Below are 15,690 nucleotides of genomic sequence, written 5' to 3' on the forward strand. Positions count from 1 at the left end.
TGGGTGGGGGAGGGGTGGATGTATACGGGGTGGGTGGGGGAGGTGTGGATGTGTACAGGGTGGGTGGGCGAGGGGTGGATGTATACGGGATGGGTGGGGGAGGAGTGGATGTATACGGGGTGGGTGGGGGAGGGGTGGATGTGTACAGGGTGGGTGGGGGAGAGGTGGATGTATACGGGATGGGTGGGGGAGGGGTGGATGTATGCGGGGTGGATGTATACGGGGTGGATGTATACGGGGTGGGTGGGGGGAGGGGTGGATGTATACGGGGTGGGTGGGGGAGAGGTGGATGTATATGGGATGGGTGGGGTAGGGGTGGATGTATACGGGATGGGTGGGGGAGGGGTGGATGTATACGGGAGGGGTGGATGTATACGGGGTGGGTGGGGGAGAGGTGGATGTATATGGGATGGGTGGGGGAGGGGTGGATGTATACGGGATGGGTGGGGGAGGGGTGGATGTATACGGGAGGGGTGGATGTATACGGGGTGGGTGGGGGAGAGGTGGATGTATATGGGATGGGTGGGGGAGGGGTGGATGTATACGGGATGGGTGGGGGAGGGGTGGATGTATACGGGAGGGGTGGATGTATACGGGGTAGATGTATACAGGGTGGGTGGGGGAGGGGTGGATGTATACGGGGTGGGTGGGGGAGGGGTGGATGTATACGGGGTGGGTGGGGGAGGGGTGGATGTATACGGGGTGGGTGGGGGAGGGGTGGATGTATACGGGGTGGGTGGGGGAGGGGTGGATGTATACGGGGTGGGTGGGAGAGGGGTGGATGTATACGGGGTGGATGTATACGGGGTGGATGTTTACGGGGTGGATGTTTACGGGGTGGATGTTTACGGGGTGGATGTTTACGGGGTGGATGTATACGGGGTGGGTGGGGGCATTGCCGCTATGTTTATTTTTTCGCAGGATGATGAACTTGCATGGTTTGGCGAATCCGGAATTCGGAAAAAGGAGATTGCGCCCCTTCGCGGCAGACGTGAAGCGTCGTGGAGGAGTTTTGACTTTACGGCCAAGGTGTGTTTTTCGACTTACTTGGTACGTTGGTTTGTTGGTTCGATATATATTCTCGGCGTTGAACACAAACACAATCTGTGTGTAATCGAATATAATGTAAAACCGTGATAATGTCACCGTCTCCACGAGCTCATGGGAGTCTTGAACATTTTTTTTTTGTTCTTCAGTGTTTATTACAAGATGAGGCGCGACGATGTTAACGTTGATTCACGAAGGGTCTGCATTAATATAATGTTTTGTTCACGTTGCTTTGCCTATTAATGTGGAGAATGTTAATTTATAAAACATTTCCTCGATCACGATGGAATCCTGATGAACGTTTTCAACACTAAACGCCCGAGGAACCAGCGCTCCTGGGTTGTTCTTTCCACACACCTCAAGGTTTCACCCACAGAGTGCTGCTTTTACTGGTTAGTCGGTCAGAAATGCTTTTTTGGCATCGCCTTTTCTCCACCAATTTAAGTAAAGCTTTCGTAAGTTACCCCGATTATTATACATTATAAGGCTTATGATTCGTTATTTGGGTGACGTCAGTTGAAATTGATTTACATACAAATGTCCCGGTCGTGGTTTGACACCCTTTATTACGCTACGGGTGTGGGGTCGTTTCAGCAGGGAGGGTCCGACACCCTTTATTGATTAAACACTTGAGGTAAATCCTCCATTCTCCCTCAAAAGGGCCCATCTATTTATTATGTACGCGTGTCCGGGGGAACGGTGTTGGGGTCGTTCCGGTGCAGGCAATGGGGGTGCATGTGAACAAATACACTTGGGGGTGGGGGTCATTTCACCAGGGAGGGGCTGGCCCCTTCCCTGAAATTGGGGGTGGGGTCGTTTCAGCAGGGAGGGGCTGTCCCAATCCCATAAAGTGTGTTTGTGTTTGTTTCAACAGGGAGGGGCTGTCCCCGTCCCATAAAGTGGAGAGGAGGGGGGGCGGGGGTTATTTTGAATTTCTACTCTTTGAGAATTTTTGACGTATTTTCTTACCATACACACATCCCATAAAGATGGGCCTGTTAGTTTCAAGGATGATAATTGTTTTCCCCAAGATATGAAAAATATTCAAGATTTTGAAATAAGGATTTTTTTTGGTTTTTACAGTGAGCCCAACATGCTTATTATTTCCATAAGAAATTGTTTTTTAGGGGGTTCTCTCTGCGTTACCTGTTGCATTCATTCCTGGTTCTGCAGTGCCTGCTGGAGAGTACCGTTGAAGTCGGTTTCCCCACACTCACCACCAGCAAGCTATAGGTCTTAACGCAGGTGCAGTGCCCTGGGAGATTCTCTCATCACCTGGCGCAGAATCGTGGGTCCCCTTCTCTGTGAGTTCACGACTGGAGCAGCACTGAACACGGGATTCCGGGAGGCCTTTCGAAGGTCACTCGTTTGCACTGTCCATGCCACTGGGAACGCTCCTTGTTTGCAAATTTCCCTGAAGCCCCTCACCTCCTCTTTTCTGTTACTGTGGGCCACAGTCATTCATCTGGGGCACTCCCATCTGACAACATTTTCCCACTTGTTTTTGCTTTTTCACCCAGGGGGGCCCTCGTCGTTTTTTGGCGCTACCCTTCCGACTTGGTGTTCATAAAACATTCCACACTTAGTCAAGGCTGGTGTAAGAGCTAACACATAGAACATATCATAAAGGGGGTGTTTGTGTGTGTGTGTGTGTGAGAGAGAGAGAGAGAGAGAGAGAGAGAGAGAGAGAGAGACAGAGAGACAGTGACAGTGACAGTGACAGAGACAGTGACAGTGACAGAGACAGACACCAGCAGATAACAGGAACATCGGGAGATGTGTGGAATGGAGAGGCTTGGGGCGGGCTATACGGGATAAACAAATGGACACGACAGGAACTTTAAGGAAAGAAAACGGAATTTGATGAAGGTGGATTTGGGGTGTATTAACTGGGCAGAAAAAGATCAAGGATTTGGATGGGGGAAGATAGGAGATGGTGGTAAACAGCTGTTTTGAAGACTTGGAGGGAGGAGAGGGATTGAAGAGAGTGTGGGAGTTTGTTCCAGAGGCAGGAGTAAAGAGGAATGAAGGAGTGAAGGTGAGCAGAGAGTCTTGATTTTGGCAGTTTAACCATCAGAGGGTTTCTGGCAGATCTTGTGCGACCTGTAGGAATATTTGAGGGACAGAGCCCAGAGAGAGCTGGGGGAGCAAGGCCAGAGAGGAGTCGGTAGAAGACAGAAAGACCACCAACCTGCCTGTGGTGAGTAAGTGAAAGGCCCTTGGAGTTAGCTTCATCGAGGGAGATTCCAATGATTCTGAATGCTTTGGTTTCAACAGCGTGAAGCCGAGCTAGGTGTGAGGCAGGTGCACCAGCCCAGAGGGGAGAGCAGTATTCCATTGAGCTGCGGATGAAAGCTTTGTTTGTGGTGAAGAGCTCTGAAGTGCCCAGAAAGGACTTCACATGATGAAGGATGTCCAGACAGCGACTGGCTTTGGAGGCCAGCTTGGAAATGTGGTTTTCCCAGGAAAGAGCATGGCAGATAGTGAGACCCAAAAGCTTGAGTTACAGAATTTCTTCAAGAGGATTATTGAGAAAGTAGATGGGAGGGTTGTCCAGACGTTCTTTTTGGAGATACAAAGTGAAAGTGTGAGGTTTGTCAGGATTGAAAGACATGCTCCACGTGGTTGACCAGTTTGTGATTTTGTCCAGGTCTGCAGAGATTGAAGAGGCTGCTGCCTGCCGATCTGAGGGATGAGGCATGGAGCGGCAGAGAGTGGAGTCATCAGCAAAGAGATATAGAGGATTTTCCAGCGTCAGAAAGATCATCAATGAAGACCAAAAAAGCCCAGGGCCCAGAACACTGCCTTGATTTGTCACATGGTCACAGATTGATTAACTGCAATATGTTCAAAAATTACATAACACAATCTTTTTCGGAATTTGTGTTGCATAACGCTTGATTATATAACATAACATTTGATGATATAACATACTGCTTGATTATATAACATAACCCTTGGTTACCGTGCATTCTGATGTACTGTGCGTTCTGATGGGCTTGATTAAAGCTTATTATTATTCGACATGTGAAAGTCAATAAAAAAAATTATGCTAAATTAAAAAGGCAATGTTGGAATGACAAACTACAGTCTAATAAATGTCCTAAACAAGATGGGGATGATGTTGGTTTGGAGAGTAGCTCACAGTATTGCCATCGCATAACAATCCCAACATTACTGCCTCATTTATACTTCATCAGTTATTGCTTCAAGCTTCTACAAACACTCCACTGGTTACACCAGTACTTGATTACTCCTGTAGTGCAGCCACACACTGACAACAACAACAACAACAACCACCTGGACTCTACAAATTAGCAGATGAGTACAATGTTATAATATCAGTACATGATCAGCAACTTCTTACAAATGCATGAACATCTCCAATAACAGCATTCTATAATTATCTCCATTTGTGATTGGTTACTCCAAGTTGATAAAAAAGAAAAGTAGGAAAGACAACTGAAGCTGCAAGAAGTCCCTGAAATTATATAGGAGCTTCTTATACTTTTGCAGAAATGAACTATAGGAGCTTCTAATACTTTTAGCTCGGCCTATCTCGAGACAATAGTCTGGAGGCAGTGATGTAGGGATTGTTATGTGATGGCAATACTGTTAGCTACTCTCTAAGTCTAAACCAACATCATCCCTATCTTGTTTAGGACCTTTTTTTTGACTCTAGTTTGTCATCCCTACATTGCCTTTTTAATTTAGCATAAATTTTTTTATTCACTTGTTTCTGTAATTTTATATAATGTGGAATAACACAATGGAATATGGTACTCAGAGGATACCCAATCTTGGAGCAAAAGTGCCAAGATATCTTATTCAGCAAAGTCAAACACTGCACATGTTCCTATATTGTTTTACGTAACCCTGACTGTATCTTGCAGCTCTGTCTTATTGCTCGTTTCTCAAAGAGTAATGTCTTCATCCAGCCTCAACCCACACAATGACCTGCACTCAGAAATGCTCAAAATAACTGATGTGGTTTCCCTTTAACCAATAGGGCTGGGACAGAGGGTAGGGGCGGAGCCTATGTAAATTAATTGACCATAGACCACTCCAGGCGATGCAGTATGCCAAAACAAAGATGAAAGGAACACTAAATGTCAGTTCAAATATTTATTACACTCGGGGGCCTGTTCGTTCATTGGACCAAATTTTAATTGGGGACTTTTGGATCTTCTGGGACTTTTAGGTCTTTGGGGACTTTTGGGTGTTAAGGGACTTTTGAGTCATCAGGGTCATCTGGGTCTTTTTGGTCCTCAAGGGTCTTTTGGGTCCTCGGGGACATATGATTAGATTTTTCGGGGTCTGTCATCGTGAATAACAATCGAGCCAACCCAATGGAAATCTCATGCCACAAACCCGGGCAGTGTATGATCAGTGGAGGCTTACAGGCCTATTGTGTTTGGACCACCAAAACACCAAGATGGCGTCCATATAATTTTAACTTGTGCTACAGAGGGTGGAGTCAAGCGACAGATGTGGGTGTGGTCTGGCAGCTGTTTGACCAATGGTTGCACATTTCAGAAATCGATCCTTAACAAGAACCCCAACAACAACAGCAATGGGAAGCTCTTGTAGACCTGCAACATGTTGCAGGTAAAAATGTAGACAATGTTCTTCGGCCAAAAAGAACAACACATTGAGTGAGCTCAGGTATTTCAAGTTACAGTTTGGTGAGGGTGGATATTTTGTGATGATGCAAGCATGTAAACGTCGGTAAAACAATGATAATAAAGTAAAAATAACAATAATCCAAAGACAAAGCTGCATTGTGATGTTGCTTATGTGATTGTTTGTCCACCAGAACTGGACAGACGTAGAGCCATGGCCTCCAAAAATCTCCGCCGAGCTGGTTTGCCCGCTGAACTGTGTTCACGACTGGCAAAGCAACAGGTTGTGACCTGCCAGGTGTGACTTGCTTATCTCCCTTCTCCCTCCATTTCTTCCTTCTATTATGGACCTTCTGATGGTATTTTATTTGATACTGAAAAAGGAACTGGGGTTAGGGTTAGATAGTAACTGATAAGTTGAATTTGTGTTGTGGGCACATGTGGATCAATGCAATTGCCCAGGGCCCCATGCTGGGGGGGAGGAGGGGGGGGGGTTGAAGGAGGGAGAATTAGGGTGCAAACTTGAAGGTTTGCTTAAGGCACCCTGGCTGGTGGGGGTGATATACTGTATGATTCCCTCAAAAGTAAATCCGAGAATGAAGCAGCAGTGTCGGCAGCAGTAGCGGTAACGTTCGGGCTAACAGGTAAGAACATTTCGACCGCATTGTTTCCGAGTTATAGGTAGAGTATGTTGTTTTTTGAGACCATCACAATGCACTCACACTGAGATGCCAAATTAATGTAGAGTTATTACATTCCGATTGTAATATTAATTTCCTTTTTTTATTGTGATAGCTCGATGTTTTCTGCATTGTTTTGGTGAATATTGGAGAATAGAGTAAAGTTAAAATCACAATCTGCGGTGCATTATTGGAGGAACATGCATTGTGAAAATTGGGCGTTTTATCCCTGTTCAGAATGGGTTGGGTAGGGATAAAGGAGGTGTGGGGACCTATTTTTAACTTTTGACAGGGCCCCAAAATCACTAAGACCACCCCTGCTGACCTGACCGGTTGATGACTCTTCAACAGAGACCGAATTGCAGGAGCAAACTGATTTTTGTCGAAAGACTCGGCGTGTACATGGAATTGTTTCCAACAGCTATGATTTGTTTATTTGTAATCAAATATTGAACTTGAAGTATGAATGTTTCTGAAAATAAGGTGGCGTAAAAGAGACAGCGGGAAGCTTCCGGAAAAAATTCTTTTTTACAACTTTTAAAATCTTCATTTTATTTCAATTGAATTATACACTTGAACACTGTAGAACACAAATCGCCTTTTAGCGCTTTCAAAAAAACCTTCCGTTTAGCAGTACTTGCACAAAATATTATGGCATTTTACATCATCACGACCAATCAAATTTTCCGCTTGTCAACCCCGTCCATGTCCTTGTTTCTCAAGACTACGCGAGGTAAGGTGTTCTGTGAACTCTGTATTTGTTTTTTATTTTTCTTGAATCGTGGTTTCAGTCGCATCAGTATGGCAAATTTCAATTTTCTCACCTCCCACAGAAAGCACTAAATATGTATTTATACCGGTGACTGGTTAGAAAGAGCTTTAAATATTTGATATTGTGGAATTCATTGTTGGAATTTTTTTTTTCTTATTCAATTCTCCCCACCCTCCTCGAGGATTTTCTAACATTGTCTCCACTGGATCTACTGAGGATGACTGGGAGGAGTTATGAGGATTTATCACAGCTGATGATGACTATCAGCAAGCACTGTTGTCCGAAAACTACCACTGTAAGTTTTTTAAAATATCCTTTATGAAATTTCACGCGCCACAAAGTAAAAGCCACTCAAAGGTGGGGGCGACACAAAGGAGAGTATTTATATTAAAGAGACATTTACACAAAAACACCCGCTCCCTTCGGCTGGGAAGGGGTAAAGGGTGGGGAAATAATGGGGAAGGAGGGGCAAATATAATTTGTGCCCTGATTAATAACCCCCCCTTTCACTATGTGGGTGTGCAGGCAAACTTCATGTCCTCCCTCCCCGCCCCCTCACAAAGAACGGGGGGGGGGAGAGGGGAGGGAGGATTGGGCCTGTGCCCATGAGCTGACCCTGGTACTATCAACGTGCAAATTTTGGTGGAAATCAGCCCAGCCATGTTTTCTTCGATAATTTTAGACAAACACACACGCATACATAGAATTGCCTTATTTTATATAGTAGGATTCCTCTTGAACTGAGGTATGTTAGGATTGAGGGGGAAGCAGGATGCCTGTGAAGAGTTCCAAAGGGGTGCAGTACGGGGAAAGAAACTAGAAGAGTGGCTGTCTGGTTTGTGGATTGTCTTCGTCCTCGAGACAGATACTACAGTGAGAGCAGAGATGGGAAGAAGCTGCCAAACGTGTAGAGTAACTAAAAGTACGCTCAGGTGGAACAACCTGTGATTCGACCCTCAAGATCACATTCCGTAAAATTATCTGGGGAAAAGGCTCAAATAACATACAGAGCAGTGGATTGAAAGGTTCCAGGGACGATGTAACTCCTGTCCCACCAGATTGGCAGCACGTCGCTGGATTATATAAAGGAGAGAGGTGAGAGGCATCAGCCCAAATATGGCAACAACACTCCATGACGGGTCGTATGGTGGCCTTGTATGGATAGGGCATGGCAGCTGGAGGATTGAATCGCCGAGCACGGAATAAGCCGCCAAGGCAATGAGAGGCTCCTTTAGTTATACCAGAGATGCATTTTTCCCATCTGAAGTTTGAGCTGATGTCCAATCCACGAAGATGGATACATACCAAGGAGTTCCTGCAAAGGTGAATAATCCATAGACATGGTTGGAAAATTGGGTGATCTCGAGCTGCACACAGACAGCAAGTGAGTCTTATTTTGGTTGAAAGTAATGAGCTAATCATTTCCGCAGTTAATCACACTCTCTCGTTCCTGATTAAGGGTGGCACTGGCCTGAACACGGGATGGAGGAGACATGCATGGTTCCTGGATATGTAGTATACTCGTACAGTGTTGAATCATCTGTGTAAATGGCTAACTGTGCAAGAATACAACCAGGCAGGTCATTCATAAACAACAAGAACAATGGAGGGCACAACCCAGAACCGGGGATGACTGTCACTCGTGTACCACAGAGATCTTTTTGATTTACAAGGAAGTCAGAAATTGTCGGAAGAAATTTTCCAGAGATGACACACGATTTTAGCTTATAGATCAGTTGTCCAGAAATGCCCTTGTGCCACGCTTTGTCAAAAGCTGTCAAGATGTCGAGAGCATCAACCATAACATCACCACGATGATCCAAAGCCCGATTCACATGTTCATTAATTAGGGATAGAACATCACCAGTAGATATTGAATGTCGGAAGCCACGCCGGGCATCACTTGAGAGGTTGTGGGTTTCCAGATGACTTGTGAGTTGCAGTTTCATCTGGGATTCAAACAAATTGCTCATAATGCGTAAAAGGCGAATATGTCGATAGTTGGAAGGAGCAGATTTCTCATCGGAGCCTTTAAAGATAGGGACTACAAAAGCCTGCTTTTAGCTGGGTAGAAGCACAGATAAGCGATACAATTTTGAGAGAACAGAAGACAGTTCAGGTGAACACATCTTCAAAGTAATTTCAGAGATTCCATCTGGTCCAGCAGCTTTTGAGATGTCAAGCCCTTGAATAATCTTCGCAACTTTCCTGGGTGTGATGATAATAGTGGACAAACTGGTGTGAACACGGGAAGGACAAGCAGGCAATGGGTGTCCGTGGTCTGCATATGTGGAGTTTGCAGCAGAATGCTCAGAAAAGATGTTGACTTCATCAATAGGAGAGGTTAGCACTTCAGGGCCATTGAAGAGGACAAGAATCGATGATCGATTATGGATGAGAATGCTGTTAACAATTCTCCAAAAATCTCTGGATCTTACCTGTTGAATTGAGGTAGAATCACACACAGATTCTGCATACTGTTGCTTAGGCCTCAGTCACACTGGATCGTACGATTTCTGGATCGTGCGATTGATGGCAATCTGGCCGAGGTACGACCAATCGTCAATGTTTGCTACGCTCTCCATTTGCGATCGCAAACAGCGATTGCTCTTTGGACTTATGGTAGGTCATCGTACGATTGGTGGTACGCGTGGTCGTGCGATCACCAACGATTGGAGAAGATCGATCGCAAGATCAATCGTAGGTAATCGTGCGACGAGTGGTGGCGACCTGCGACCGCTCACACGATCGATCGCAGCCAGTCGCAGCCAGTCACAGCCAGTCGTGAGTTCGATTCCCGACGCAGCTATAAAATGTCATAAATGTGTTTACGATCCCTCAGATGGACGTTAAATGGACGTGCCGTCTGCCGACGTTCGTTTGTGGACGTTAAAGACCCCAAGATGTCCTTCACGAAGAGTCGGCGAGCTATCGCAGGCACCCTCAACAAATTACAAATCCTTGCCCTGACGAGTGGAACGTCAGGCCTGGCCAACCGGTTCGTGACAAACTCAGACCAAGCTTCCCCCGGCCGACCCCTCAAGAAAGGTGGGCTAATGAAGAAGAAGTCACAGGAAGAAGATCGTGTTGAAGAATAGAATGACATCCTGTATTAAATATTTATTTATATCATGTTAAAGTTAAAGGATTCTGATGTGCAGTCCCATACTCCATACTGTATGACAAAGACTCCGTCCTACCGAAACAGTTTCTTGACAATCGTCACACTGTACTGGTGGTTTGCCATTGCATTCCCAGAAGTATTTCGGACAGGAATTTGTACTTTATTCAGGATTCCGGTGATGGCTCGCCTCCTCTTCGTGAAGGACACTGTGGCGTGGGGTCTACCAACTAACGCCAGCAGACGGGATTCCCGTTTAACGTCGATCCTGGAAATGATGATTCACACTGCCTATGAATCACCACGATGCCACTTTATAGCTTGGTTGGGATTCGAACCCAGGGTAGACAGCTTGGAGCCGAGTTTGTGTACCTGCCAGCCCTTGTTTAAGAATTAAGCGATTTAAATCAAAACATCGGACCGAATTTACTAAAGTCGTTTAGCGAGCGTCTTGTCAACACACGTCGAACCATTAAACACTGACAAAAACATTGTTGTACACGCACAGCAAAACACGCCGAACACACGCGAATGGTATAAAATAATATAATATCATATAATAATATAATATTATAGTATAATGGTCCAAATATACTGGTCTGCGAGCTAAAGACTGGTGGTACCACCAATCGTAAGGTCGTGCAACCAGTCGGGACAGGCCGTGACTGGTCGCACTACCGATCGTGAGGTCGTACGACAGGTGGCACCACCAATCGTCGGGTGGCAGGACCAGTAGCACGACCAATCGTGCGACTACCTGACCCGCAATCATGCACGACTGGTGGTACGACCATGTAAGACCTGTCTACGACCTCTTACGATTTGGAATCGCAGGTCAGAAGTTTTGAACATGACCATCGACCTTGCTGCGACTGATTTTGCTCTGGCGATCACCCACGACCTCTGCGACCAGTCGCGCGCTCTTTCTACGATTTGCCCGCGATTCACCAAATTTTCGGTCGCAGCTAGGTCATAACCTGGTCGCAGGCCCGGTGTGACTGGGGCTTTAACATTCTCTAAGACTCATTTACAGTGCTTACTTGCAAGACGAAACAAGTGACGCGCCTCAATTGAGGCAACGCAATGATACTGATTGAACAAGGAGCTGATACTCCAGGCCCCCTGCCTTTTTTGTGATAGGCCGAATAGGTCTGTGTAATATGAAAGCTAAATGTTGAACGGTTTTTGAAATAATGCATACACAAGCCAAGTTACTTCTCTCCTGATAAGGTGGAGAAGTTTTTGTCAAACCTCGACTCTGATTCTGCAACTGGACCAGACAGCATCAGCCCACGGGTCCTAAAATCCTGCTCTGCCGCTCTATCTCACCCTCTGTCTGTTCTCTTCACCCTCTCTTTTGCTCAAGGTCATCTGCTATCAACTGCGAAATCAGCAAACATTACCACTTTACACAAAAAAGGTGCAAAAACAGATCCTTGCAACTACAGACCAATCAGCCTGATCCCAATTATCAGCAAGGTCATGGAATCTATCATCACTTCTGACATCAAATTCTTCCTCTTCTCCAATGGCTTGATCTCTGATCATCAATTTGGATTCTGACCAGGTCATTCTACTTTGGACGTGATCCTTCTGCTGTCTCAACAATGGATGGAGGTCCTTAATGCCAAACAGGAAATCAGAGCTGTCTTCCTTGACATATCACTTGCCTTCGATACGATTTGGCACCCCGCTCTGCTCTCCAAACTCTCCTCCTATGGTATCCATGGAAATCTCCACACATGGCTTGCGGACCTCCTCTCTGGTCGTAGTCAACGTGTGGCCCTGAATGGATTTCTCTTATCTCCCCTTCTTGTTCAGGCTGGAGTTCCCCAAGGCAGTGTTCTGGGCCCTGTGCTTTTTCTGGTCTTCATCAATGATCTCTCCGACTCTCTGGAAAATCCTCTCTATCTCTTTGCTGATGACTCCACTCTCTGCCGCTCCATACCTCATCCCTCAGATCGGCAGTCTGCAGCCTCCTCACTCTCTGCAGACCTGGACAAAATCACAGACTGGTCAAACAAGTGGAACATGTCTTTCAATCCTGACAAATCTCACACTCTCACTATGTCTCTCCGAAAAGACCGACTGGACAACCCTCCCATCTACTTTCTCAACAACCCTCTCCAAGAAGTTCTGTAACTCAAGCTTTTGGGTCTCACTATCTGCCATGATCTTTCCTGGGGAAACCACATTTCCAAGCTGGCCTCCAAAGCCAGTCGCCGACTGGGCATCATCCGTCGTGCGAAGTCCTTCCTTGGCACACTTGAGCTCCTCACCACATACAAGGCATTCATCCGCAGCTCAATGGAATACTGTTCTCCCCTCTGGGCTGGTGCTCCTTCCTCACATCTCGCTCGGCTTCACGCTGTTGAAACCAAAGCTTTCAGAATCATTGGAATCTACCGCGATGAAGCTGGAACGAATTCAGGGGAGTTTATGCAATGGCGCGTCATCCGGCAGCCTGTCCGTCCGTCCATAAGCACTTGCAACTTCTTCTCCGAAACCGCTGAAGGGATTTTGACCAAACTTGGCACAAATTATATTTGTTGGGTTGTAACTAAAGTTTGTTCACGGCATTAACAAAATCGGGGTCTAAGGCGGTTCCCCGGGGTCAAAGTGGATCCAGGTTTGACCCTCTAAGATAGGAATTTGCTTTTCCTCTGAAACTACACACACTATTTCGATGAAACTTGACCACAACCTTCATCACCCGTGATGTATCAAAGTTTGTTTCTGGCACAAAAAAAATCTAAGTCTAAGGGGATCTACGGAGGGTCAAAGTGGGTCCATGTTTGAACCCCCAAAATAGGTATTTGCTTTCTTCTCTGAAACTACACACACAATTTCGATGAAACCTGACCACAACCTTCACCACCTGTGCTGTCCCAAAGTTTATTCGTGGCATTAAAAAAAATCTGCCCCTTTAGGGGCTTAAGGGGGGGTTGCCCCCCAAAATAAGTGTTTACTTTCTTCTCAGAAACTACACACGCAATTTCGATGAAACTTCACCACAACCTTAATCACCCATGATGTACCAATTTTGTTCAAGGCATTAGAAATATTGGGGTCTTCGGAGGTATATGGGGTTGGAGGAGGGGCGTGGGGTTTGCCCCCTAAAATAGGTTTTTTATTGTACATGTTGCCCTGTCTTCTAGCAACCATTGAAATTCGTTTAAAATGCCTTCAGTCGGTGCAGTATACTGTTTATTCTACCAGGTGAGTGCCAGGGGTATTGCCCCAATGTTTTTGTATACAGAGTCGAGGTTCGTGTAAGAGCTAACGCATTAAGCAGGAAAACGTGCACGGACATATAAAACATACGTACAATTAAGGGAGCGGAAGACAGGAGGGGGAGGGAGAGGAAAGCATACAAGCACAACAACAGTAGAGACCCAGGGACGTCAAAGGTTGAGCATGTGGTTTCACTTGGTCGATCGGTGAAAGGGTAAAGAAGCCCATGCCAACGTGGATCCACTCAGTAACTTCCTCTTCAGCTTCAGGTGGGTTGTGTCAAAGAATTGAGTTCCAGCGAACATCAGCAAGAAAATAACGTAAGCCATCCCTGTCAGCCTTGCTATATTGGAAGATGGTTCGATGGGCAGGATGAACAAAAGTTGATGGTTAGGAGTAAGAAGTGACATGTTCAGAGTTTCCAAGAGGGGGGGGGGGAGGGGGGGACGATTTTTTTTACAGTACAATCCCTGGCTTTTGAGTACAAAAATAGATCGAGAAGATACCATGTTTTCATCAAAAATTAGAGTCGGAGCTGAAATTCTGTGAGTAAGGTCCTGGGACATTGCAAAGTTAAAAGCACTGACACCAGGGGTATCTGTGCTGCAAGAGTGGACGAAATATTATTTGGTTACATCAAGAGCCCAAATGAGCCCCCAGCCAGAGCAGAGGCACACTGATGGCATCAAAATCAACCAGGAAGTAGATGCCTGGATCACTGTCAATGCATGACCATGGCAGTGCAGGTACCCCGGCATTTTACACCCACTGATAGATCAGCCTCTCAATGCATTACCGTCGACTTTGGAATCCTGCCCTATCAGACACTCCTCGATAGAAAGATCACGACTGATCAATTACACTTCCTGTGTAATAAATAACTTTACCAGCTAAAGTGCATGTTGCTTGCATTTCCCTATGTTATTAAAGCTTTTGTCATCGAATTTGACATACGAATGAAGATCATTGATTTTTGGACCTCACCGAAATTGGCAAGCCTGGTGTTGGCTTAGCGGTTAGGGTGCCGGCTTGGGATCCTAGGATCCTGAGTTTGAATCCCGGTCGATCGCTGAATTAACGCCAGGGGGGTTGACTCAGCCTGTCATCCTTCCGAGCTCGGCAAATTGAGTACCAGCTTTCTGGGATGAATGATCCCGGTGTGTACCCCAATTTAGAATAGGTACACCGTATCCCTGCTCATCGTAAGAGGTGACTAGGGGTTGGCGTCAGGAAGGGCATCCGGCCATAAAAACTGCCTCAAAAAGGGATCCCTGAGGTCATGGGGCCCGCAAGGCTAACCCCCGCTTTAGCGGGGAAAATGGCCTTAAAACGATCATTCATTCATTTCTTTCAGCTTGTTAAAATTGGGTTGTTCTGTTTATCAAAGTAATTTGAACCCAGGATGGCTCATTATGTGGGGAACCCAGGTTGAAATCCCACACGCCATGTGCGTTTTTCCGTTGTCTACTCATGTCCTTTTCATCCACGTGAAAGTACACTCATGATATTTACCTCCTCTGTCGAAGGTGACCGGAGGTTATGTTTTCACCCTTGTCTGTTTGTTTTTTTGTTTGTCTGTCTGTGAGCCGGTTATCCCAAAAAGTTATTGACAAGAAAAAAATTGATTCTTCACCATTGAGAGATCGGGCGAAAACCGATATACCCTCAGACCCCACTATTCGTGGGGGGTACGTTCCTGGAAAATCCGCGAATCGCGAAACCTGCGAATAGCGGGGCATTGCTTCAATGGAAAAAGGGGGGATAGGTTCCCGAGTCACAAAAATCCGCGAATAGAGAGGACCAAACGGTGAATGGAGACAAAATCCGTGAATGGCGAGGTAAATCCCTCAATATCAACGATAATCCACGAAGGTTTTATAAATACCGTATGTGAAGCTAATGGCTCATGGTTTTTTTTTTAACCACTGAAAAACCACAAATTCGAGGAACACGGCCGCGAATAGGAAAACAATCGCGAATTTGCCGGGCACTTTTCCGTGTATAGAGAAACAGGTCACATTTTATCACACGAATAGCGGAACCATGAATAGCGGGGTCCGACAGTATCGCACGATATCTCAAAAAGTTATGGATGAGTTATGACAAAACTTTGTGGACGAGTAGGTTAGATGACAAAAACAAGCCGATTCGATTTTGGTTGAGGTCCGGATCCAGATCTGACCTATCAGTGGATACAAAACATGGAGTGTTCAG

The 15,690-nt window shown here is 45.9% G+C and overlaps 1 protein-coding gene across 17 annotated transcripts in view; it reads left to right on the forward strand.

Moving 5' to 3' along the window:
* Nucleotides 1-926: 926 nt before the first annotated feature.
* The window catches only part of LOC144888167 (DNA repair protein RAD51 homolog 2-like), a 36,628-nt gene continuing 21,864 nt past the window's right edge, over nucleotides 927-15,690 (forward strand). For 3 of the 17 annotated variants that reach the window (XM_078784731.1, XM_078784732.1, XM_078784730.1), the window contains exons 1-2: nucleotides 2,794-5,967; nucleotides 7,303-7,416. In XM_078784731.1, coding sequence (XP_078640857.1) covers nucleotides 5,884-5,967; nucleotides 7,303-7,416 — 198 coding nt within the window. In that variant the 5' untranslated portion in view covers nucleotides 2,794-5,883. Of the gene's footprint in view, nucleotides 1,440-2,220; nucleotides 2,407-2,791; nucleotides 5,968-7,302; nucleotides 7,417-15,690 lie in introns of those variants that run through there. The other 14 variants (XM_078784725.1, XM_078784738.1, XM_078784729.1 and 11 more) reach the window with 11 other exon arrangements.

Source organism: Myxine glutinosa, chromosome 9, assembly GCF_964187855.1.
Source record: "Myxine glutinosa chromosome 9, kmMyxGlut1.1, whole genome shotgun sequence".
NCBI classification, from domain to species: domain Eukaryota; kingdom Metazoa; phylum Chordata; class Myxini; order Myxiniformes; family Myxinidae; genus Myxine; species Myxine glutinosa.